The 23,492-nt window shown below is 48.1% G+C and overlaps 1 protein-coding gene across 1 annotated transcript in view; it reads left to right on the top strand.

Annotated features, from left to right (window-relative positions):
- AUTS2 (activator of transcription and developmental regulator AUTS2) overlaps positions 1-23,492 on the top strand; it is a 773,887-nt gene that overhangs the window by 695,840 nt on the left and 54,555 nt on the right. The window contains exon 6 of the mRNA XM_039732931.1: positions 8,417-8,465. Coding sequence (XP_039588865.1) covers positions 8,417-8,465 — 49 coding nt within the window. The remainder of the gene's footprint in view (positions 1-8,416; positions 8,466-23,492) is intronic.

Genomic DNA, 23,492 nt, shown 5'->3' with positions numbered 1-23,492 from the left:
TTAAATACTTCTTCAGTTGCAGAACGTGCTAGCAGGCAGAAATTAAGGGAGGATAATGGCCACAGCTTGAAAGCGGTGCATTTTATGAAGTGCACAACAGAAGTGCTGGTGGATGGGGAAGAATTTATACTTTATCCTCTTACCCAGTGATGGGATCTTATGTTCCTGGTTAGACTGCAGGGTGGATAGCAGCTCAGAGCCCAGAGTGGTTCTCCAGGAGCCACATCCAGCCAACCAATGCTCCGTGGTCTCTTTAGTAACTCAGAATTCAAACCCCAGGAAGGGTTTTAGAGGAAGAGATAAAATGCAGGCATTTTGTGATGGAAAAGTTACAGACAGGATTCTCACTCTTCCTGGTGGTTGAAGGGAAGGAAGGATGGCTGTGGTGTTCATCTGAAGGATTTCACATTGTTTGGAGAAGCCTGGGGAGAAATGGCTTCACACACATAGGACAGTTAGGATTTGTCTTTGGTTCAGTGCCTGGGTTCAGAAAATTATCCACCCTCCCCAGGTGTGCAAATCTGGGCTAAATTCTGTCCTTGGAAGCAGTGGAGACCACTTAGTATTTTATAGGGCCAAGCTGTAAGGAGAGGGAAGGGAGAGCAGCCCTATTGTTCCCCGAGCCCCAGTTTTTATCTTTGTTTCCATTTGAAACCCTAATCATAAAACTGCCTGCAGAGCAGTTGCCTTGCTGTTCCTCTAAATGAGAATTCCAGCTTTTATGCTAATTCAGTTTCAGGTTTCTTTGAACCTGCAGTTTATGGGCCTCTGCTTAAAACTGCAATCTGTTCTGCATAAAAGAAGGGATTACAAAGGGGTTTAGTTTTGCAAATGCTGCAGAAAAATAAAAATAATAAAAAGTTGCACTGTCATTAATATGTTCCTGCAGAAGTTTTCTGCTTTGTCAAATGAAAAGCATTACTTACATGGGGATTTACCCGGGGATGTTCTACATCCAGAGCTCTGTTCCCTCAGAAAGGGACATTTGCTGATTGTGTCCCCATCTCCCCAGTGCCCTGTCCCTGCTGGAGGGGACTCTGAGGGAGCATCACTGTCATGTGATGCGTTGGTGCTCGCCCCGGGGCCAGGCTGCCCCCAGCATCCCCCCAAATCCAGCAGAACCTGCTCTCACCACCAGTTCCTTTTCCTGGCATCTCTCATGACCTTTTCACGGCCACACCAGCAGTGATTTTGCTGTTTTTGAGGAGAGCAGGTCCTTCTCCTGCACCTCTCACAGTGCTGGGGTTCAAGCACCTTCTGCATGGGACATTATGCTGTGGCTTGCTGTTCACAGCCATAAAACTCCACTGATAGCTCCATAAATTCTTTTCTTGGGGAAAGGATCCTGCATCTCTTATCCAGTAATAGGCTAAATCTTGTATGTTTTCAAAGCATTATGGAGTGCTTTATAAGGAACCATAATCACGCTCCAAAGTTAAGATACCATGGTGTCTTCTGGGAAGGTTAGCAACTTAATGGAAACATAAACGTTTCCAGGCTTTGACAGAATACCAAAGAATTGGAATATCCACTTTTTATGTTGCCAGGAAAAAAGCTGCAGAACCTTCCAGGTGAGGTGAGTTTTGCCATAAATAATTTAATCCAATATAATCTGCTGTAATTTCAATATTCGTTTGCTTCTTGTGCCAGAGATGGATAATTCTTCTTTGGAATTACTCTGTGACTTGGAAACGAATGTCTGCTTCCCTGCCTGCTGTCTGGGCAGCTTTAGGTCATTTTAATAAAATACTTGGATCTGAAAACCTCTTCCAGAGAGTGAAAGATCTTGAAATTACTTTTGATCCAAGTTCAATTCACTTCATTTGGCTGTTGTTGTGGCAGAAACAAATGTCGACGCTGACAGAGACCACAGACAGATGAAAAAAATTCTGGCAAGGTCCCACATAGATAAGAGACAGAAGGTTTCAAAAACCTATCCAGGCATAACCTAAAGCACAGGAAAGTATTGTCAGGAGCGGGGGGAAGCTTGATCCAAAGGCATTCAAATCACTGTGGGAAGGAGGGGTCCCTTTGATTTAATTTGGCTTTGAGTGAATTTCTGAACTCCAAATTTCTCATTCAGAATTGCACAACGCATTTTGTCCATGTGTAATTTTGTAGCAGGAAAACAGAGGTCCTCGATTTATCTCTAAGGCATGAATAATGAACATAATGAGGCCCAGAGCCCTGCCAATAAACCCTCACAGCCCCAGGGAGATGAGCAGGTAAATGCATTTCTGATTCTGTGTGTGCTGAGATTTCAGGTGTGGCATGTGGTTAACATTGGAAAAATCCAGTACAGGCAAGCCTGTTGTTTAATCCAGGCTAAATGCATCAAATTAAAGTCTTGTGGGGAACCTGGGCTTTAATTAGATCTGTTCTTAACATCTCGGGATGTGGAAAGTCTTGACCAAGGTGCTCATAGAATACATGAGCTGCCACACCTTGGTACTGTGCATTTATTTCCTCCTTCAGGTGCAGCCTCACCTCAGTCCACGGAGTCCCCAAGTGCTGATTGTGCAGAGAACACTGCCAGCTTAATGCCTTTATCACTTTATTTTCGGTGGGGACTGGAATCTGCACTCAAGCAACATCCATGGCCAATGGGCTGCACTAGCTTTTGGCCACTGCCCACTCTTGATTCCAGAGACCAGACCTGAAGCCATTTCTGGTGGGTTTCTAAGAGGAGATGAAAACCACCTCTCTGATAGTACAGGATTATCTTTGCAGTATATATTTATTCGATGCAAATACATATTTATCAGATGTAAAAGCCTGTGAAAGTTTAATAGCCAAAATCCAAGCTCAGTTACGGTGTGGAAATGTGGGGATGACCTACTCAGCTGGACAGTCCTGGAGAACTCATTTCCATTGCCATACCAGGATCTGAGGTTGGCCATAAGTCTTTAATTTCCCAGTGGAGACCACTTGTCCCAGTTTCACCAAAGCATTCCCACCCTGGATCAGCCATGGCACGAAAGCGCTGTGGTGTCTGCGGGCACGGTCTGACTCTGGAGCTGTGCTGGGTGTGTTCATCTCCTGTGAGGCATTGTTGCTCCTTGTACATCTCCCCACCCCACTGTCCCTGCAGAAACCACCACAGTCAGTGGGACTGCACCTCAGATTAGAATCTTGGAGAAGCCACTGAAGGGGAGAACTTAAATGGATTCTTAAATGGATCATATGGTGATGGAATGAGGAACGAAGGGGAAATATTTCCATAAATTTGTGTAGTTCTACACGGGTAACTGGTAGGCGTTCTGTCTTAATTATGGCACTTGTGCTTGTGTGGACAGTCAGATCCTGATTCCCCCTTCCCCTCACATGCTGTGGGATTTGCGCAGGGCCACCAGAGCTGCAGCAGCCCCCTGCAGCTGTCACTGCTGAGGGAGAGCTCAGAGTCACCTCGGTGCCCTGGGGCCAGGAGAGGGGCAGTCCCTCATCACCCCACATCCCGAGATGAGCTAGGAGCTGAGCCAGGACATACGTGAATCTTTTCAAGCTGCCATTGGATTTTGGGCACATAACTATAATCCCAGCTCAGGTAAGGCCAAGCAGGCAAACACAGCTCTTGCTCTGCACTTGTTTTCTGGCTGGTATAGGTAGTTCCCATCTTTTCCTTAGGAGAATCACCTCCTCCAGGCTGAGCTCTGCCACAGGAGTTGGAGTGAATAGGACTTGTCAACCTTGTTTCTGAGGATTTAGCTCAAATTCAAGTGGAACCCACGGGAGTTTAATTCCATTAGCACTCCTAGCCCGGTATGGGATTGAAACCCATTTCCAGGTTTGAAATCTTGAAAACACTCCCTGGGCATGGTCTTGCAAGCCCGTAAATCCCCTCTTAGCACCTATCTCTTTCCCAGGAAACATCTCACCGTATGCAGCTACTATGCCAATGTGCATAACTGCCTCTCATCTTCTCAGGAAACATCATTTGGCTCCGAGTGCTGTGCTTCAGTGAATAATCATTTATATCATCACGTATCTGTGCGTTTATTTTTCGCGGTGGCCATTACTAATGGTGTGCTGCACTTAAGGAGAACCTGCAGCGAGTGGGAAATCCACTGCCCGTTGACAATAATGTTCAGTGCTGGAAGTAGTCAAGCGAGTCTCTGCACGGGGGGCTCAAGGCAGAAACCACAGCTCAGCGAGCAGCCTGGGTCCCCGGCAGGCCACCCTGCCTGCAGCTGGGGACACTGGCTTTTCCCACTTTAGAGAAAAAAAAAAATTAAATTTCTGTTAAAACAAAAAAAAATTGCTAAATGTAATACGATGTTTTCGATCGTGTTTTCGTCCCGCGGAGCTCTAGAGAGTGATGTTCGTGAAGCTTTCGCGACCGATGCTCGCGTGCGTGTGCCGCCATCCCGGGCCGGGGGGGCTGTCCGGCTGCGCGGGTCCCTCGCACCGCGCCGGGGAGATCCTGCCGGGGGCTCCGCGCAGCGCAGCACGCCGCTCGGGGCCGGCCGCTGGCGGAGAGGGGTCCGGCCGGCGCCTGCAGCCGGGCGGAGCAGAGCAGAGCGAAGCAGAGCGGCCGCCCCGCGGGGATTACAGGCTTGCGAGGCTGTTTCGGCGGGGCCGGAGGAGCCGGGGCCGGGCCGCTGCCTCTTCCCCCATGGAATTCACCTGAGCGCGGCCGCGACGGGAGGGACGGCGCCCGGCGGGAGCTCGCTTTGGCTCGGGAGAGGACGGGCATGACTTTTTAACCAAAACAAAAACAATCAGCCCCCCAAACGCCCCGGCAAACAGCGGAAGAGAACCCAAAAAGCCGCCCGAAGGAAGGGACGCGCAGCCGCCGGCGCTGGAGCCGCGGAGGGAGGGAGGAGGCGCCGCGGCCGCACCGCCCCGCACCGCCCCGCACCCGGAGGTGCCGCCGCTGTCCCCGGCCGCCGCCGCCGCACATGGTTTTCTTTGTCCTGCTGCCGCTTGTGTAGCGCCCGCTCCGCGCCCGCCGCGCTCCCCGCACGCCGCGCTCCGCTCGCTCCTCCCGGGAACCATCTTGCGGGAGCGGGGAAGGGGCCGGCGGCCCGGGAAGGATGCCCGCCCGGCGGCCCGCGCGGCCGGCCCGCGGAGTCGGTTCCCCGCGGAGGATTAGTTGGGGTTTGGCCGCGGGACGCTGAGAGCCGCGCTGGATCGGAGTTGCCGCACACGCCCGTCCCCCCCGCACCGCCATGAGCCGCGGGCCGGCCGCCCCGCCGAGCCCCCGGACAGCAGGTAACCACCGGGGAGGGGGCGGCGGGGCCGCGCCGGCTCCGCGGGCAGGTGCGGGGCCGGTGCAAGTGCCGCGGCGGGGCCGGGCCGTGCCAGCAGTGAGTCAGGCTGCGCTGTCTGGACAGGAAATATTTTAGTCATTCACCCCCTCGAACGGCAGCACATTCCTCGGTGAGGGAAAAATACTCGTTGGGTCATTTTTTTTTTCTGTGTGGTTTGTTGGGTTTTTTCTCTTTAAGCCCAGGGATTGCTGACTTGTTTCATTTCGCGGTGAAAAGGATTAAGCCACGCTTGGTAACAAGGGGATTTGTAAGGGAAAACGGCCCAAGTGCGAGGAAGGGAACAGTGTGCCACCAGCTCCGGCTCTGTGCAGGAGAAACCGAGGGGGCTCCTCGGGCAGAGCACCTCGGATAACCCGGTGCTGTCCCCAGATGTCACGGTGCCAGCAGACAGTGCTCATCGACTGCTCGAGTGAGGCTGGGACGATCGGGGTAAAGGGGAGCGAAGGAAGAGTTGCGGCTGGCTGGCGGAAGGGAAGGGAGAGCCGGGCTCCTCTCCGCCGCCGGAGCATCCAGGTTCGGCCACATCGCACCCACCGTGCGCATAGAGGCACTTTGTTGTCTGCGGCGATTCCTGGCAGTACGGAGCAGGGGTTAGTCAGCACCGCACAGGCTCCGAGTTTCATCCTTCTGGGCTACTGCTGAGTTGTTGCGGGGTTTTGAATCAGTTGGGGTTTTTGTTCCTTTGGTGTTGTTGCGTGATGTGACTGCCTAACTGTGGAAAAATAATAGTTGTATGGAAATTGATACACTGCGTGTCTGCTGGCGGATTGTGTTTGCCTCTGTATCACCCTAATTGCTATTTTGTATTTAAAACGCAATTTTTATGTAAGGAAACAGGCAGGCAGGTTCATCTCACCGTTCCAGCCAGCGTTTGGGTTATTTTCACGGTAACGTAGGCAGTGTGGTTATTTCAAGTTGCTCTTCCATTCGGTTGTGTGTGGTCAGTAATGCAAAATGAGCTCCACTCTTGGACGAGCTTTGTTTTTGTAAAATAATTCCTTTTTTACATGTATGTTAGGTGGGTAATCATCTGCCAGGTTGCTGCGGAGCAGTCCTCGGGCAGGCTGTGTTTTGTTCGAGGTGTGCCACTTCCAGGTGGCACAGCACTGTTTGTGACTGGGGTGTGCGACAGCACAGGGAAAGATTGGTTTTGAAGCCATGTTTTTTCAGGTGCAATCTTTTGGTTTACGCTTGGCATTAAAGCAAACTTTTTAAAAAGATGTTTTCCTCTTTGTAGTGCTTGGGAAAATCAAGCGATTAGGAAACATGGGGCTTCCCTGTGCTGTTCTGTTTTGAAACAGTAAAATAAAGTAATAGCTGAAACTGTAAGACGTTTGTTTGGTTTTTAAAATTGGAATTTCTTTCTAAAAAGAAGGACTGGTTCAGAGAGTTTTGACTTCAGAGAAAAGCTGCATTTGAGAAGATAACAACAGCTGAAATTCACTGGAAAAGATCATTTTTAAGCAGGCTGATTGGAAAGGGTAGGAAAGCATTGAGCCTCTTGTTGGACTAACATTGGGCTGTTCTTTAAAGTACATGCCTTCTTGATCTCTTCAATTTGTGCATTATTCACATATTTTCATTAATTTAGAGAAAGTCGTCACTGCGTAATAAATCCATCATTGGGTAATAAATCCAGTGTTTACAGGGTATTTAGTTGAGACGAAATTGCACCAGCTCGACTTTCAAATAAGCCAGCAGTAATCTTGTAAAATTTGTCTAGAAGTCTGAAAAAGAATACAACTATTTTTAATAATTAATCATAGAAATCTTGTCTGTCACTAACTTGAGGGCAAACAAATTGTTTCAGTGTATTCCTACCCTCTGATACACGGTCTGAGCCATGTCTCCTCGTTTATCGGGAGTTTCACATCCAAGTTTTTAGTGCAGTCGAGATAGCAAACATATATGCTGATTGTCTGGTGATTTTTATCTGGTTTTGAATTGAGAAATTCCTTCCCTTTAACAAAAAAACCCCACAGCCCACTTTCTAGTGTTTTCAATTATTTTTCCTGAATCCAGCAAGAAAACAGTTTCTAGGGAAAAATCAAAATCTTTCTCAGGTGTTACATTTTAACCCTGTTTGCAGTGTTCTTCTCCTGAGCACATTTTCCCTGTATTTTCCAAGATCAGCCTGTTTCTCAGCAGGGCTGGGTTTGGAATTGAGCAGCTCTGTGCATTCTGTGGGTGCTTTTTGTGGGAGAAGTTTGTGTGTTTTGTGTGTGTGTGCCCAAACACAGCAGCACACAGCTGGCAGAAACTGAGTGTTTGGTGCTTTTGGGCTCGGGGTGTTTGTTTGCAAAATGAACATTTTCAGTGTTCCTTCCCTGCCTGATTTTGTGCTGTTGGAATTTCTGAAAGGGGAGAATCAATGGTTTTGTGTGAAACTGAAATAAATCTTTCTATATCGGTAGAGAGCTGAGCTGGCACCCTGGCATAGAAACAGCAGGAATAGACAAGCTACTAAGACAATATTGAGGGCAAAAACCTCCTTGGATAAAGGAGACTTGATGAAAAAGAAAAGGTTTATTAGTTTACACAGCGAGGTGTCAAGAAGCAGTCATTCTGAGGAAGGCAAAGCTGATGTGGAAATAGTCACTGATCCTGACACTCTCTTTATTTTTCAAAGAGTTTGCAACAGCAATTTATGAAATTACTAACCTAAGTTATCAACGCTGCTTTGAAGGTGGTAAAAATCGAATGTTCACACAGCAGGGATCCCAAAAATACTTTAAAAATTAATTAAGAAATCTGTAGTTCTGGAAATTCCTGAGACTGGGCTGTCTGGTTGGAAATCGTGACTCTTCTGCATCGCAGAATCAATGTCGGAATGTATTGGATAATGGCAGTACAAAGATACACTGCCTGTGCAGCTAATGTTGAAGAAAAACCCCATTTCTTTATGAAATAGAATCTTTCCAAAGAAATATCTGCACTGCAGGGCGGCGAAGCACAGCCAAACAGCACCACCTCATGGACACGGCCTCCGGAGCCGCTGCTTCCAGCGCCCCTGGTTTTGTCTCCTGATTTGTTTCTCTAAAATATACACACTTCTGCCTGTGCATAAATACACCGTGCCTTCACAAATCTATCACTGCTAGAAAATGTAACTTCTGGTTTTTTCTTCTTTTTTATTGGTCTTTCAGGCATCTGATGCCAGCTCTGAGAAACTGTTCAACGCTGTCACAAATAAAGGTAAGGCTGCAATTCACATCCCAAACAGATTTATTTTCCTTTTTTCCCCACACGTTTCTTTTCATGGCAATTTCAATGGGAGATGAAATGTAACTTGTCTTGCAGAAATGTCGCAATCAGCTTGTTAGTGCTTTTTATGTTTCTCTGGGTTTCAGACGTGTTCTGTATGCTTGGTAATTGCTTTGCTTAATATAAAATATAGGCTTTAAATAATGCATTGCCTGCCAGGTCAGAATTAATTTAAATAACAATATTAGGGAATAGTTTATTTTACAAATGGCTTTAATTTAAGCTCATTTAAATAACTGTAAGAGTTTTCAAAATGTTTTAACTTGATTGTTACTCATCAGCTCCATGATAGACGTGGAATTATGAATAGCCAATTTGCACTGCTGACAGTAATAACCAGCCAACGTTTAGTATTCACAGGATAATAGTCATAAACCATGGCTTACTGTGCTGTGTGCTTTCTGTAGAGTTAATAAATGATAGAGAGGGCCACATTTAAATATTCAGTATCCCATTAATTTCTTCCAAACAGCAATCCAAAGACAGAGCTGCTAATGATATAACAGCACATTAAGGGAAAGCTTGCCCTAAATCAGCGCCCGTGAGCTGCCGTGTGGAGCTGGGCCCTTGTTAGAAAGCTTTGGGGATCCTTTCTGTGTGATTCCCCTTTTTGGTCTGGCTGGTGTTTTTACAAGGAGGGTGGAGGGAGCAGCTCCAGGCGTGAGTTGCACAAACAAGTGTAATTCAAAGCCTTGGAAACGCGTCTGGTTTTTACCCCAGTGTCCTGCTTTTCTCCGGCAGCACATGGGAAGTGCCTGGAGCAGGGTGAGATTCCGGCTGTAAACCGGGCTTTATCTGATGGGGTTTGGAGCATTCCTGGCCTTACAAGAGGCAGATTTGACTGGTTTGAAATTCAGGTGTGTTTTGTTGGCTGGGTGTGGGTTTGCTCAGTATTGGCCCTGTGTGCTTCTCCCTGGGTTTGGTTTGTTACTGCAGTGAATCATTCCAGTGTTTCTCTGTGCTTTTTAATTCCACGAAGCTGTGATGGTTTAACTGGGGACAGAATGTGACCCCGTTACCTTTGGGATTCCTGTGCTGATCCACGGCTGCTTCTGAAGGCTTCTGCTGCATATTGAATTATACCTGGATTTAATTGCATTACTGATCCATAGTCCTGTTTTTCATGTATTAGCATCCTCTGGAAGTACAGTCTGGATTATTTCTGTGGTCTAACCAGGTTATCTCACTTGGCAAGCTGATTTATCCTTTGTGAATAATGGCATTTACAGGTTCCCCAGGCCCCTCCAGAGGCTGAGAGTAGGTGGCACAGACATTAGAAGGGAAGAGCTGTGTGTCTGGAGTGACCCCAGGCCCCCAAACTACATGTGACTGCATCTTTATTTTGCTAATTTGCTGTAAAAAGCTTTGGCATTTGAGCAGCCCTTTCTTGGGGCTGGGCCAGGGCAGGAGAAGCCGGGTGAATCCACATTCCTGGCGCAGGCCTGTAACCAGGGTGAGAGGCTCCTCTCCTCCCCAGGAGGTGACTGATGAAGAGTAGGCCCCTCTTCCTCTTCCTTTGGTTTTCTTTTTTGACTCAAACACATTTCCCACATTCTTATTGCTGTTTACTTATGGAGCTTGATTCGTGGCATCCCTTTGGATGTGAATACCCATGCTTGACAGGGAGCCTTTTCTTCCGAGGTACTTTTCTTTGGTGATTTAGTTCCCTTGAAAGGATTAGGGTTTCTTTGTGTAGCCTAAAATCAACATGGGCTTTTCGAAGCTTTGCTTGGGAAACCGTACACAAATAAGCTTTTTAGTTGATGGTAGATTATTCCTTTGCCCCTTATTTCCATCAAAATGGCATCTTTCTTTTCTCCTCCTGAGTTTCCCCTTAAAGCCATATGCTAATTCCTGTTGGTAACATGAATGACAAGGGAGGAATCAATGCAAATCCAGGTGCGGCCAAACTAGGCTGGCTGGTATTTTCTTTTTTTTTTTTTTTCTTCCTTACCCTCTTTTTTTCTTTTTTCCACTGGGAGAAAGAGATTAAGGGGAAAGAGAACGGAAAAAGCATAGGGGACAGTTTTGTCAAAGGGATTAGCATTCAGACTACAAAATATCAGGAAAAGAAGCTCAGAAAAGCTCCCCTGTTTGGAGATAATGTCAGTAATTGCTGGCAGGCAGGTGCTGGGCTCTCTGCCGGGGCTGGGGGCTGTTCCTGCTCCCAGTGCAGCCCTGGGGAGCTCCCAGTGCCCGGGGGCTGTCAGTTTGATAAATTCCGAGTTCAAGTTCCCTCTCCGCAGCTCAGGCTGTTTGCTTCCAAGCCAGCTCTTCCCCACTGTGTTGTCCACGGCTGCTTTTGCCAAAAGCAATAAAAGTCACTCGTAAGAAAGGTCAGATTTGCATTGGGTAAATCATGATGGAACCTTCCAAGCTGCCAGGCTGGGAAGGCTGGGCAGGCTGACAGCATCAGGCCCGCTGTGTTCATGGCCACTCCTCTTGGATGTCCCTCAGCCACCCGTGTCTCACACACTGCTTGGGCTTTTTTTGCGTTTTGAAAAAAATTTTTAGTATTATTCATAACTGAAGTAGCAGAAATTACAGAAGTAATGTATTTACAGAGCAGGTACAAATCCTGAAGCATTTTACACTTCATATATACATTTTGTCCCCTTTCTGTCATTTTGTTGTGGACTTCAAGGCTTAAAATGTTCTCAGGCTCAAGGAGTGATGTATTAGTGTGGATGTATAATGTGGAACTGTCCCTTCCTCAGAAACATTAAGAATTTTAAAAAATCCACAGCAAAGTGAAATTTCCCCAACCCTCTCTAGAAGAGCTGGTAAAACCCCTTGAGGAGAAGTCTCTCAGCTCCCATTTAGGGCTTGGCTGCCCTTGGAGCTGAATAGAAAGGTGCATCTCTGAATCTAGAAGGGTCCTGTGAGCTGTGGGGGGCAGCCAGTGGATGTTGGGATCCCTCAGGGCTGGGACTCATGTCAGAACTCAGCAATGGGAAAGGCTGTGGGGTCACTCCTGTCACCTCTGTGCTGCCACCACTCCCAGGGTGGGAGGGAATTCCCAGAGCTGGGAATTTGGGAGGGGTGGAGCTTGGTCCCCAGAGCAGGAGCTCCTGAAGCAGTGGTCCCTGTTTGTGCTTCAGAGCCCTGCATTCCTTGGCTCTGGCAGGAACCCCCTGTAATGCTGAAATTCCCCAGGGAGAGGGTTCCCTTGGCAGTCCAGGTGGCTGTGCTGGGAGGTGAGCACCCAAGGGTCTGGGTCCTTGGTGATGCTTGACAAATGAGCTATCAGTGGCTGAATAAATGATCTGGAGAAGAGCTGGCAGAGGAGAGCATCCCCCACCTGCAGCTCCTGCTCCCTGCGGGATGGCCCTTCCAGTCAGGACTGCTGCCTCTGGTCTGTGTGTCATTGCAGGAACAGAGCTGCCCCACACCCTCTGAGAGTTTCACCTCAGCACCATTAATCCCAGCCAAAGTACAGGGTTTGTTCATGAATTTTTGTAACATGACTTCTCAGCGTAATTAAATTCCATTATCTCTCAATAATTTAAATATACACATCTGAAGCTGCAGAGCAGGCAGCTCTTACTACGACTGTGTGGTTCATTTATGTTAACTCCCTCCTACATACCCTTGGAAAACAGCTTTTCCTGAAGGGAGAAATGAGTCCCAGGGAGGTGAAGTTTTCATTTGTGCTGTATATTGAAGTTTGCCTTTGATCAGAAGCACAATTGGGCTGTTAGAGGTTTTTATGTTCAAATTGTTTACAGGATGTTCATGTAAACTTTATGAATCCTTCTGCTGCGTGGCACCACCAGCTGTCAGGGAAATATTTATACTCTCAGCTGGAGGTAGATCAAGGCATCTGGGTTAGGAGGCTGCACTGGTGGCTCAAATACCAGTCAGATCAAGCCCTGGCTTTTTAGGTGCTTCTACAGCAATATCCTGCCCTAGAAAAAACAGGCATGTTGTTGTTTCTCCCCTTGGCTTCTGTGGTGAAGCATTTCTTGAGGATCCTCCACAACATCTGTTTCTGTAAACAAGCAGGGAGCTAAAGCTGGCAATTCCTTCCCTGCTGATCCCTTCACAGGAGATCCTTGGCTGTGGAGAGGTGCTTTCACTCGTGAATAAATCATCCCCACGGCTTCTCAAGCTGGATGTAAGTGGATCCAGCACTCTGCAGGCAGCACATGTGCAGTGTTAATGTGGTCAGTGTGCCAGAGGACTGGCTGGGGCTGCCTCCCTCCTCTCCAGGGTCTGGAGGAGCCCACAGAACATCCTCACTCACTTCTGGGGTGTGTTCTCCCTCACTTGCAGTTTTTGGGGTGGCTGCTCCTGCTGTCTCCTCTCACTGAACTTTTCCTCCCCTGCTCCTGGAGCTCTGGAGCAACCCCAGCACTGCAGGGAACTGGCCCCAGACCAGCAAACCTCAGGGACTGCTGAATCATCTCTGGTTTTGTGGCAGTTCTGATGTGACCCCACAAGTGACACCCTGGCATCTCCTCCCCTTTCTGGTGGAGGCTTCCCTGGTGGCTTTGAGTCACTGGTTTGTTGGTGTTTTGTGGGTTTCAAATGCCTTTCTGTATTTTCCATGTGGAAGTTCAGTGTCTCATTAGGGAGAGGCTGAGCATTGGAAAAAGCTGTGGGTTTGGGGAGCCTGGGTTTCTGGTACCCCTGAGTTAGATTAGAAGAGCTGCTGGGTCACCTTACTCTTGACTTGCGAGTGAGGCTGAGGAAAAGGTCAATAAATGTCTTGCAATGGTGCTTTGTTCTGCTGCACAAAAGAGCAAGGCAACTGCTCCTGTGCCAGGGAGGCTTCATCTGAGCAAGCAATTGGTTCATAACATCCCTTATGGCTGCACCTCCTAAACACAAACCACCCCTCTCCAGTCCTACACCTTCCATACCCTCTCCTTCTTGATGTGCTGGTATTTTTTTGGCTGGACGGTGGCTTCCAGCTGTGCTGTGGGGTGCCAGGGCTGTGGGATCCCAGGGCTATGGGATCCCAGGGCTGGGAGGTGCTGGAGCTGTGGGATCCCAGTGCTGGGAGGTGCTGGAGCTGTGGGGTCCCAGTGCTGCTCTGTAGCTGCAGGAAAAGGTCACTGGATAATGGGATGTGCCCGGAGGGGCAGGTGAAAGTCTCAGGTAGCCTCTTCCAAAAATTTCAAATTCTTAAGCTGTTAAACTTACAAAACTTCACAGGTAACCTGTAGGTCAGTAATTCAAAACAAAAGCAGAAAGCAGCCAGCATGGGACAAGCACCTGAAGGCATTGGCTTTTCCTGACCAAAACAGCAGAGGGAGAAGTTGCAGGTGTTGTTCTGGGCATCCCTGCCCCACTGGGCTGGCATCAGGTACCCTTTGTGGTCAGTTAGTGATCACATGCCCTCAAGGGTTCATTTAAGGCTGTGGAATTTTGCAAAGTCAAGCTATTCCAGGCTAGGGAGCAAAATGGCAATATTTGCCAACACAACTGTATCTAATATGGAGGGAGTATTTGTTTTGTAGATTAGCCTGTATTTGATTTAGTCAAAAAAGACAGCAGTGTTGGGCTGTAAAATTGTGCTAATTGGCTCAAAAGAAGGTGGAAAAACTCTTGGGATAGGAGTGTTTTGGTGACAGAGATCCTACCTTCCCACACCTGTGGTTGGGGGGGTCCAGGCTGGAGGCTGCTGTGAGATTTGGTGAATGGAGCATCCTGCAGACTTCCCCTATCTGGCCTGCTGTTAGTCTCTCCCTTGTAATAAAATGTTATTTTCTCTGAAAATGTATGTTTATTTAACTAGGTCTCTTTTTGCTTCACAATCTGGATTCCATTCAGTCAGTTACCACTCCAATTAACTAACAATTATTTAACATTAACAGTAATTACAGACGCCAGTTAAGCGCCTACAGATGTCAACTGTTAGCTTTGTACCTAATCACTCAATGAAATGGAGAAAGTTCAACAAACATCAATTAGCCAAGCAATTAGTATGAGGTAGGAAAGAGCATGTTATCGTGTGTGAGCTGATTCAATTTATTTTATTTTGTCAGTAAAACACACACAGGCAGACAAGCAGCAATAAGTTGCTGAGATTAGATAAAGCTGTATTGTTTTGCTGCTTATACAAGATTTTTTTTCCCCCTCCTGTTCTCTCCCTTACATAGCTTCACTGTGCTCTGCCAGGCATTTGTTATCTTATCAAATGCATTTCATTTCCATTGGAAAAGCACAGCAATGTCACAGCAGAGGGGCCACGTTTCCATCAGGTGTCACCTGAGCAGAGCCACTCCTGCTCAGCCACTCCTGCTGGGGTCCAGGCTGGAGGCTGCTGTGAGATTTGGTGAATGGAGCATCCTGCAGACTTCCCCTATCTGGCCTGCTGTTAGTCTCTCCCTTGTAATAAAATGTTATTTTCTCTGAAAATGTATGTTTATTTAACTAGGTCTCTTTTTGCTTCACAATCTGGATTCCATTCAGTCAGTTACCACTCCAATTAACTAACAATTATTTAACATTAACAGTAATTACAGACGCCAGTTAAGCGCCTACAGATGTCAACTGTTAGCTTTGTACCTAATCACTCAATGAAATGGAGAAAGTTCAACAAACATCAATTAGCCAAGCAATTAGTATGAGGTAGGAAAGAGCATGTTATCGTGTGTGAGCTGATTCAATTTATTTTATTTTGTCAGTAAAACACACACAGGCAGACAAGCAGCAATAAGTTGCTGAGATTAGATAAAGCTGTATTGTTTTGCTGCTTATACAAGATTTTTTTTCCCCCTCCTGTTCTCTCCCTTACATAGCTTCACTGTGCTCTGCCAGGCATTTGTTATCTTATCAAATGCATTTCATTTCCATTGGAAAAGCACAGCAATGTCACAGCAGAGGGGCCACGTTTCCATCAGGTGTCACCTGAGCAGAGCCACTCCTGCTCAGCCTGGCAGTGGGTTTAACCAGAGCTTAACCCAGGAGTTAGGCCAAGGACACCACACAATGGATCTGTGGTTGTAGGTGAGCTCCTTCGCTGGATTTGTCATTTAATGTTGGTTCTGGATGGATTCTGGTTCCACGGCCCCTCGCTTGGGTTGTGAGGGGACCGCAGGGCGTTCCCAAAAGGTGCCACTGTCACCCCCAGCCCTCCAGGGGAGCAGTGGTGCCTCCAGCAGCACCATGGAATATTCTGGGGAATTGTGTGCTCTGTCTCGCTCGAACATAAAATGAAAAAAAAGGAGAAGGAATGGGCCATACATTAACTTTACCTAGAGAGAAGTGGTTGGTTCGCAGCCACCATCCAAGCTGCACCACCAGCCTCTTTTCTGAGATGGTTTGACGTCAGGGGAGCTGTGCAGAACGTGCTCAGGCTGTAGCTCTGGGGTGCTCAGGCTGTGGCTATGGGGTACACAGATTGCCCAGGCTTCCCAAACACCCAGCTGTGCCACCAAGCCTCCAGGTCACCTCCAGAGCCCTTCTCCTGTAGGATCTGATGCCACCTCACTTGGCACAATTACACAGCCTGAGCAAGGGCTGTTAGACAGCTACTGGAAATTTAAAAAGAAAAAGCACCCTGAAATATCCCACATCTTACAGTCTTGACACTCTGGATGTCAGTAGGAGTTTTGCAGGGACGTCTACAGGAATTGTGGGGTTTTTTTCCTTTTTTTTTTGGTTGTTTTTTTAAATAAAGTCTTAAAAGATGCTTAAAACCGAAGCAAAAAGGTTTTTTTTTTCTTCCAGTTCTCAACTGTCCCTCAACAAGAATGCCTTTTTGCCTTCAGAAAGGTTGGACAGGGTTTGGAGCAACTAGGTCTGGTGGAAGTGTCCCTGTCCACAGCAGGGGATGGATTGAGATGAGCTTTAAGGTCCCTTCCAACCCAAACCATTCCATGATTAATCACCACCCCGACATATTTTAAATGTTTCTGCACACAAAACCATTCCACAAAGTCAGATGTTATTTTATCATGCAGACTGCCCACAGAAGCCCATGGAGTTCTATGAATTAGTTGTTGTTTTCCAAAGTGTGGGAACAGGAGTAGAGAACCACAGGCAGATCTCACTATTGCTTTCCAAAATCTCAGCTCTTTTGCTTTTTCCTAGAAAAACAGAGTCTGAACATGTGAAGGAACTCTTCAGTGTATGACCTGAGTGCAATAATATTTATCTGAGTAGGCAGAAAAACTGAAGTCAAGCTTCCCAGTGAGAACTGCCACGTTCCTTCTGGTGGCAAAGAAGACTTTGTGAAGGATGACACTTTAGTCTGGTGAATTTTTAGCTTTCTCAGAGCTCAGCACAGATTACCCAAAGGAAAAGGCAGGGCCTGGTTAGGAAGAGATGCTATGAGTCTCAAGAGCTGGAGGGGGCTGTGAGAGAGCATTTCTGGGCTCAGGGGGCAGGATAAAAAGGCTCTGATTTGTCCTTGTTTAGGCTTCAGCTCAGTCTTGTGCTTCCTTGCTCCACTGGCTTCAAACATTTGTTAACACCCAGCATTTCCCTGAGTGCTCTTCTGGATGAGAGTCACAGGAATAAATCCTGGGACACCCAGGGCACTCTCAGCCCCCAGGATCAATGAGATTTCCTTTTTCCTTATCCCTACTGGATGTTGGTGAATGAGGGGGATTCGAGTCCCTTTTGCTGTCCCTGTCCCCAGCAGGTCCCATTCTCTTCCCCTCCTGGCTGCTGCCCTGGCTTTGGGCACCAGTGCTGGGCAGTGTGAGCTGAGCGATTGCTCACCAAAAGCCCAAACACAGAAAGGGAAAAAAAGAAAGAAAAAAAAAAAGAAAAAAAGTGTAACTTTGCAGCTGAGTTGCTCAAGTGAAAGATGGGGTGGGAGGAGGCAGAGCCTGGTCAAGGGCAGAGGGGCTGCCCCACCAAGGTGCTGAAGGACAGGGCTTCAGCTGCCATCAGCACTTGTCCTGGTGTTGTCCAAGGCATTCAGCTATTCTGTGTAACAGAAGCTGTTTTCCAAGCTGGATGTGACTGTCTGAGAGAAGCCTCAAGTGTGTCTTGCACAGTGTTCAAGTGGTTTAAAAAAGCCAATGTCAATGTATACTTAGAAAGTGGCAAACAGAGGAGCAGATAAACTGAGTGAAGTGCTCTTTAGAGCAGTTAATGGCCTTGACTTAGGTGTGCTGGGAGAGTGAGTGAGGTGGGAGCTGGGAGGGGCTCCTTCTCTAATTATCACAGAATTGTACAAACCTGGAATGGGTTGGGTTTGAAGGGACCTCAGAGCCCATCCAGTGCCACTGTGCCATGGCAGGGACACCTCCCACTGTCCCAGGCTGCTCCAAGCTCTGTCCAGCCTGGCCTTGGGCACTGCCAGGGATCCAGGGGCAGCCCCAGCTGCTCTGGGCACCCTGTGCCAGGGCCTGCCCACCCTCACAGTCAAGAATTTCTAAGTCAAAAATGTTGTTCCAAATAAATTTTGTTCTTTTTTTTTTTCTTTTTTGGAGCTGAGACCTCAGCTTTTGCTGAGGCTGCTCAGAGTGGGGCCAGGAGGGAGTTCACAAGTCCAGCAGCACGAGCACCAAACCCCACCAGAGCTGGAGTCTTTGCTAATGCAGCAGGATTTCCCCTGGCACTTGAAATCCTGGCTCAAGGCACACTCACAGCTTGGCCTGAGCCCTCCAGAGCCACCTGATTTATTCCAATCTCCTGTTCACAGTCAGAGGAGCTCCCCAAACCTGCTATCCCCCCCTCACCTGTACTGATTCAAAAGTCATACATGGCATGGGCCAATCCACCTTCTCCCCCAGCCCCCTTGGGAACCTTTCCTGGGTCACTTGGTGCTCTGAGGTCCTTCTTGGGGTTTCACAAACACTGTGGGTCTGGAGAACTGGGGGGTCTGGAGAACTGGGGCCTCCTGGGCCAGCTCAGGCCTTGGTGAGGGAGATGGGGAAGAACCTGGGAAGGGGGATGAGGTGAAAGTGCTGCTCAGCTCCCACAGCCATTTGCTGTAGTTTCCACATACTTCAAGTTAGTGGGCACTTTTGGAAATTAGAGGCAAAGGAATTTGAGTGGCTGGTAAGAGAAAACAGCTGCTGCAGAGCAGGCTGGGTCCTGAGGAAAAATGACTCTATGGAAATGGGTCTGCCAAGTAATAAAGCCACAAATAAATACTTAGTTCATTTACTAGATTGTTGGTCCCATAAGCACTGAAACTTCATTTGTTAAGAGAAGCAGGGTTTAAAAATCAAAAGCAGATGAGCAAGGTCCTGGTTTTGCTGCTGCTGGCTGGGTTCATTGCTGGGGTTTGTGCCTGGGGCCTGTGCAGCTTGCAGCAGGTGTGGGAGCTGCCTGGGGACCTCAGCACCAGTTTGTTCTGTCCTATGATAATAACTGTTGGGTTTTTTCTTTTCTCCTTGCCTGTGTTGCTGAAATAAATTATTGTTAAAATCTGACTTTGGCAGTTTTTCAGCACCAGGCAGAACCTGCTGCCCCTGGGCATGGGTGGGAAGCTGTGCCAGGAGTACAGTGCCTGCTGTGGATCTCAGCCTCAGGGCTGGGTCAGCTTTGGAACTTCAAATACCAGCTCTCCTGGCACCCTGGGGTAGCACAAAGAAACTCTTGTCATGAAGGGAATTGCTCTCCCAAGGCAGTTGATCCTCAGGTGTTTTGGTTAGAGAGGCAGGGAGACAATTCAGGCTGTGATAGATGGCAAATCTCATGCTGAGTTTGTGACATTCCCTGAGAGAGAACAGCTGGAATCTTTCCTCTTCCATCTGATTGCAGCTAGGGGAGCTTCTTCAGATCCTCCTCATGATCCTTCTGAGGTCTAAACAGGTTTACATAGTTTCAAGTGGAGGAGATGGAGTGAACTCCTGGGCTCTCACCTCACCTCCTCATCAGGAAAGGCAGAGGAGTGATCTTGGTCTTTGTTCTGGACCTCATTCATTGCCAGAAGTTCAGCCTTGTGTTCCTGACTTGCAGTCAGGTGGGTGTTGATTTGGAGATGAGGATTGTTGCTGTAGGAACACACAGCCTGCAGAGCCTTTGGGATCTGGGAAAGATGTGGGTGGAAAGATGGAAGGCAGTCAGGGTTTTGGAAGGAGCAGTGTGGAAGGGTTATGCCAGGTTCTCTGAACATATTCAGGGATGAGAGCATGCTCAGGAGCAATCCTGGATCACCAGGTTCCACCTCTTTTACCATGCCAAGAGAAATCCCATGGCTGCATCAGACACATCTAAAGCCACTCCAGCCAGAGTAATTTTCCTGACGTGGTTTTTGAGCAAGCAGCAGGCAGGGTGAGGAACCCTCAGAATACACCAGCCTGTAGTGGTCAGAGGGATGAGCTCACTCTGCTCTGGGGATGTCACTGTGCCTGTGGGACTGCTCCCTGTGCAGCTGGAGACGTGTCCTCTCATCTGCAGCCAGCCCTGAGCCACAGCCGTGAGCAAACAGCTCCCTGTGACCTGCTCAGTCCAGGCTCCAGGAGAAATCATAACCTTGGGGTGCAGAACCTCGTCCTTGACCACTTGGAAGGGTAAAGCAAAACCAACTGGCTCTATGGATTGAATTAGAAAACTCTTGTTTCTGTGTTGCAAAGGTAATTTTTCTTGTCTAACAGCTTTTTTCCATGCTGGGGGTCAGTGTTCCTTCCTAAAACTTGGCTGTTGTACCTGCACTTGTATTTTCCCAGTGGTTTCTCTGCATATGTTATGCCCAAATTAGTGACCTATGAATTTGTACTTCAAAGGGGCTTATCTCTAGAGGTAGGTGTATCTGCAGAAATATTTTACAAAAATTAATAACCTCTAAAAGTGACCCTGTGGAAATGTCCAAGGCCAGGTTGGATGGGGCTTGGAGCAAACTGGGATAGTGGAAGGTGTCCCATGGAATGGGGGGTGGAATGAGATGAGCTTTGAGGTCTTTTCCAACCCAACCCACTCTGTGATTCTTTAAAAAATCATGGCCCAGTGCTGCCCTCAGATGCTGTGTGCACTTCTGTGATGCAGTTTGGGCAGATAAAGCCCAGTGTGGCCAGTCAGACAGTCAGAACCCCTTCCCACAGTGTGACCTCACTGGGCTGAGGGTGTCCTCTGCAGAGCCCGGTGCTGTGCAGTGCCAGGTGTGTTTGGGGACTCCTTGGCTGTCACACCATCACTGACCAGTGCCATGGACACCAGGGGACACCCACAGAGCAGGGGGGAGGACTGGTGCCCTACCCTCGTGCTCCTCAGGTCACTCCATGCCTGTGAGCTGCCTCATGGGGCGATGGGCCTGGACTGAGCTGGTTTTCCATCTGCTCCTGGATCTGCTCTCTGTGTCTGAAGCTCACTCCTAGTCTGAAGTTATCCCTCCACAGCCCACCTTTGGCCCTGTTTGCACAGCCCCTCACTCTGAGCACACCAGGCTCACAGCCAGCACTTGTGGGAATCACTGTAATACAATTAAATGGTGATAACAATCATCTGGCAAGCTGTTCCACTTGTCTGGAAGGGGCTGGGCAATATGTGCATGTGGGACAAGTCTGTGCATCTTTTGAATTAATAAAAAAATTCAGTTTGTCGACAATCCAGCCTGCAGTAAATTAACACCTTGCTTAAATAGCTGACAACTTGAAGGAGGGGGTTGGTGTTTTAATACTTAAGCTTGTTTTCTCTGTCTTCACATGCCCTGTCCAGCATCTCCTCTTACTCAAATAACCTAATTGCTCTCCAGCCTTTCAACAGCACATCAGCTCAGTGCCTTGCTGCCAGGGTGGTTGTTCACCTCAAGGCCTCATTATGTTTTGCCACTATGTCGGGGCCAAAAATAACTTGACAATACCTGCTCGATGCAGAGGTCTCTCAAGTGACAAACAAATAATTGGGTGAAGCAAACCCTAAGCACAGTGTGTGTGCTGTGTGCACAGCCCCTGGTGACCACAGCCACCACGCTTCAGAGAGTGCTGGGACACAGGGGACAGCTGGGGAATGGTGTGTGGGATCTCCTCATCAGCCCAGGGCGAGTCATGGTCATTTTCCTGCAGGTAAAGGGCTGGCACTTTGGAACAAAGGCTTAACAAAGGCATTTGATGAAATAATAATTAAAAAACAGTGGCATTCACACACTGTGATTTTTGGGGGTCTGTGGTTGTGACAGGGAGTGAGGCATCTGTGCCTTGTAGTCTGATATTATAGTTAATTTAACATTGATTGCTGTGCATATTTAAAAATTCAATTAGCTGGTAACTTGTCTCTAATGATGGTTTTGATTGCTCTGGCAGTTCACACAACAGCAATGAAAACTCTTTGGTGTGTGTTATTGAGTCCTGAGAGGGCAGCAGTGGCTGTGCCAGGGTCCCCAGAACCAGGTGTCCCCAGCAGGACAGTCCCCTTGGGGCAGTCACTGTGCTGCAGCCCTTTGGGTCAGCTGGGCTGTGCCAGCACATGGCACGGGGGCACAGTCCCACATCCACAGAGGGTGTTGGGTCCCCACAGCCCCAGCACTGCTCTGCTCATCCTTCTGGCACACCCAAATCCCCCAGATCCCCCAAACCTCCCAAATCGCCCAGGGCTCCAGCAGCACGGGGCCCTGAGGTGTCCAGGGAGCTGCAGGAAAACACCCTGGAGTTCACAGCTGGGTCTGAGACACAGGGAATGGTTTAAACTGAAGGAGGGCAGGGCTGGATGGGATATTGGGAATTAGGAATTGTTCCCTGGGAGGGCAGTGAGGCCCTGGCACAGGGTGCCCAGAGCAGCTGGGGCGCCCCCTGGACCCCGGCAGTGCCCAAGGCCAGGCTGGACAGGGCTGGGAGCAGCCTGGGACAGTGGAAGGTGTCCCTGCCATGGCAGGGGTGGGATGGGATGAGCTTTAAGGTTTCTTCCAACCCAAACCTTTTGGGGTTCTCTGAGTAGTTGATATTGCCAATCCTGTGTGACTTCTTGGATAAAATAAAATAGGTATATTCACAAGTATGTGAGAGACTCTGTAAGCTGACATTTCCTGGAATCACTCATTTTTTAGCAGTTTTTAACTCCTTTTTTGTGCTTGTTGGGATTTTGTGCCAGCTCAGTCCCAGTGTGTGCCCAGCAGCCGAGCAGGGATGAGGATGTTCCTGTTCCTGTTGTTTGCTGAGCTCAGGCAGGCAGTGTTGGTAAGCAGAGCCTGGGGAGGAGAGGGGGAAGCAGCATTGTGGTGTTGCTGGAAGGGATTCAGAAGGATGCTTTGGGGGGAATGTTACTTGTTTGGGCAAAGAATCTGTAGCATTTTCCTGCAATGTTTTATGATTCTTCTGCTGCTAGCAGTCAGAACAAGGAGTGGCCAAAATAACCAGGGCAGCTATGGAAATTCAAAGCTCAGGGATCAGCCTGTTTTGTGGGCAAAAGTCTGCTTTCAGAATTTATGTGTTTGTGTTGCTTATTTTAGTAAACATATTATGGATAAAGTAATTTCCAAATGCAAACAGGAGGCAGGGAATAGGATTCTGTCTTTGAGCTGGTTCTTCAGGAAATGATAAACAGACTTTAGCAGTCTCCATTTGAATATTTAGCTTTTATTTGCTTTTCTTTGGCTAACCATGGAACTTAAGCACTGCTTAAAACCCAGAGTTTATCACTGGGCTTTCATTTTCTTTCTGCAACTTAAACTTTGCCCTTTGTGGATGGAGTGAATCCATTCTGTTGGGCTGTGGTTTTAATATGGAAAAAGCACGCAGAGAACTTGCTCTGACAGGAAGAAGTTAAATTATTTTCCTACATCTCAGGCAGGTTAGATTTTTTTTTTCTTTTAAAGAAAATTGCTTATACTCTATTTACCTTTTCCCCTGAGGAGTAAAAGGAGGTGCAGGCAGCACATACTTTCTGACACGGTGTGTTTGAGATTTCTCTTCTTTCAACAACAACACGTCAGCCAGGAGTGAATTTCCTGAGGGTGGTTTGCTGATGGACGTGCTGAACCTTGCCTTGTCAGCAGGCACATTCCTGGGGTGAAATCCCATTCCTGGCATTTCATGCACCAGCAGCCCTGGTGTGAAGTGGGAGCTGCATGGAGCAGCAATTCACATTTATTGTGCAGATTGGGAACAAACAGCA

Source organism: Passer montanus, unplaced genomic scaffold (assembly GCF_014805655.1).
Source record: "Passer montanus isolate IOZ18808 unplaced genomic scaffold, ASM1480565v1 scaffold81, whole genome shotgun sequence".
NCBI lineage: Eukaryota > Metazoa > Chordata > Aves > Passeriformes > Passeridae > Passer > Passer montanus.
This window is presented reverse-complemented; position numbering and strand designations above follow the sequence as displayed.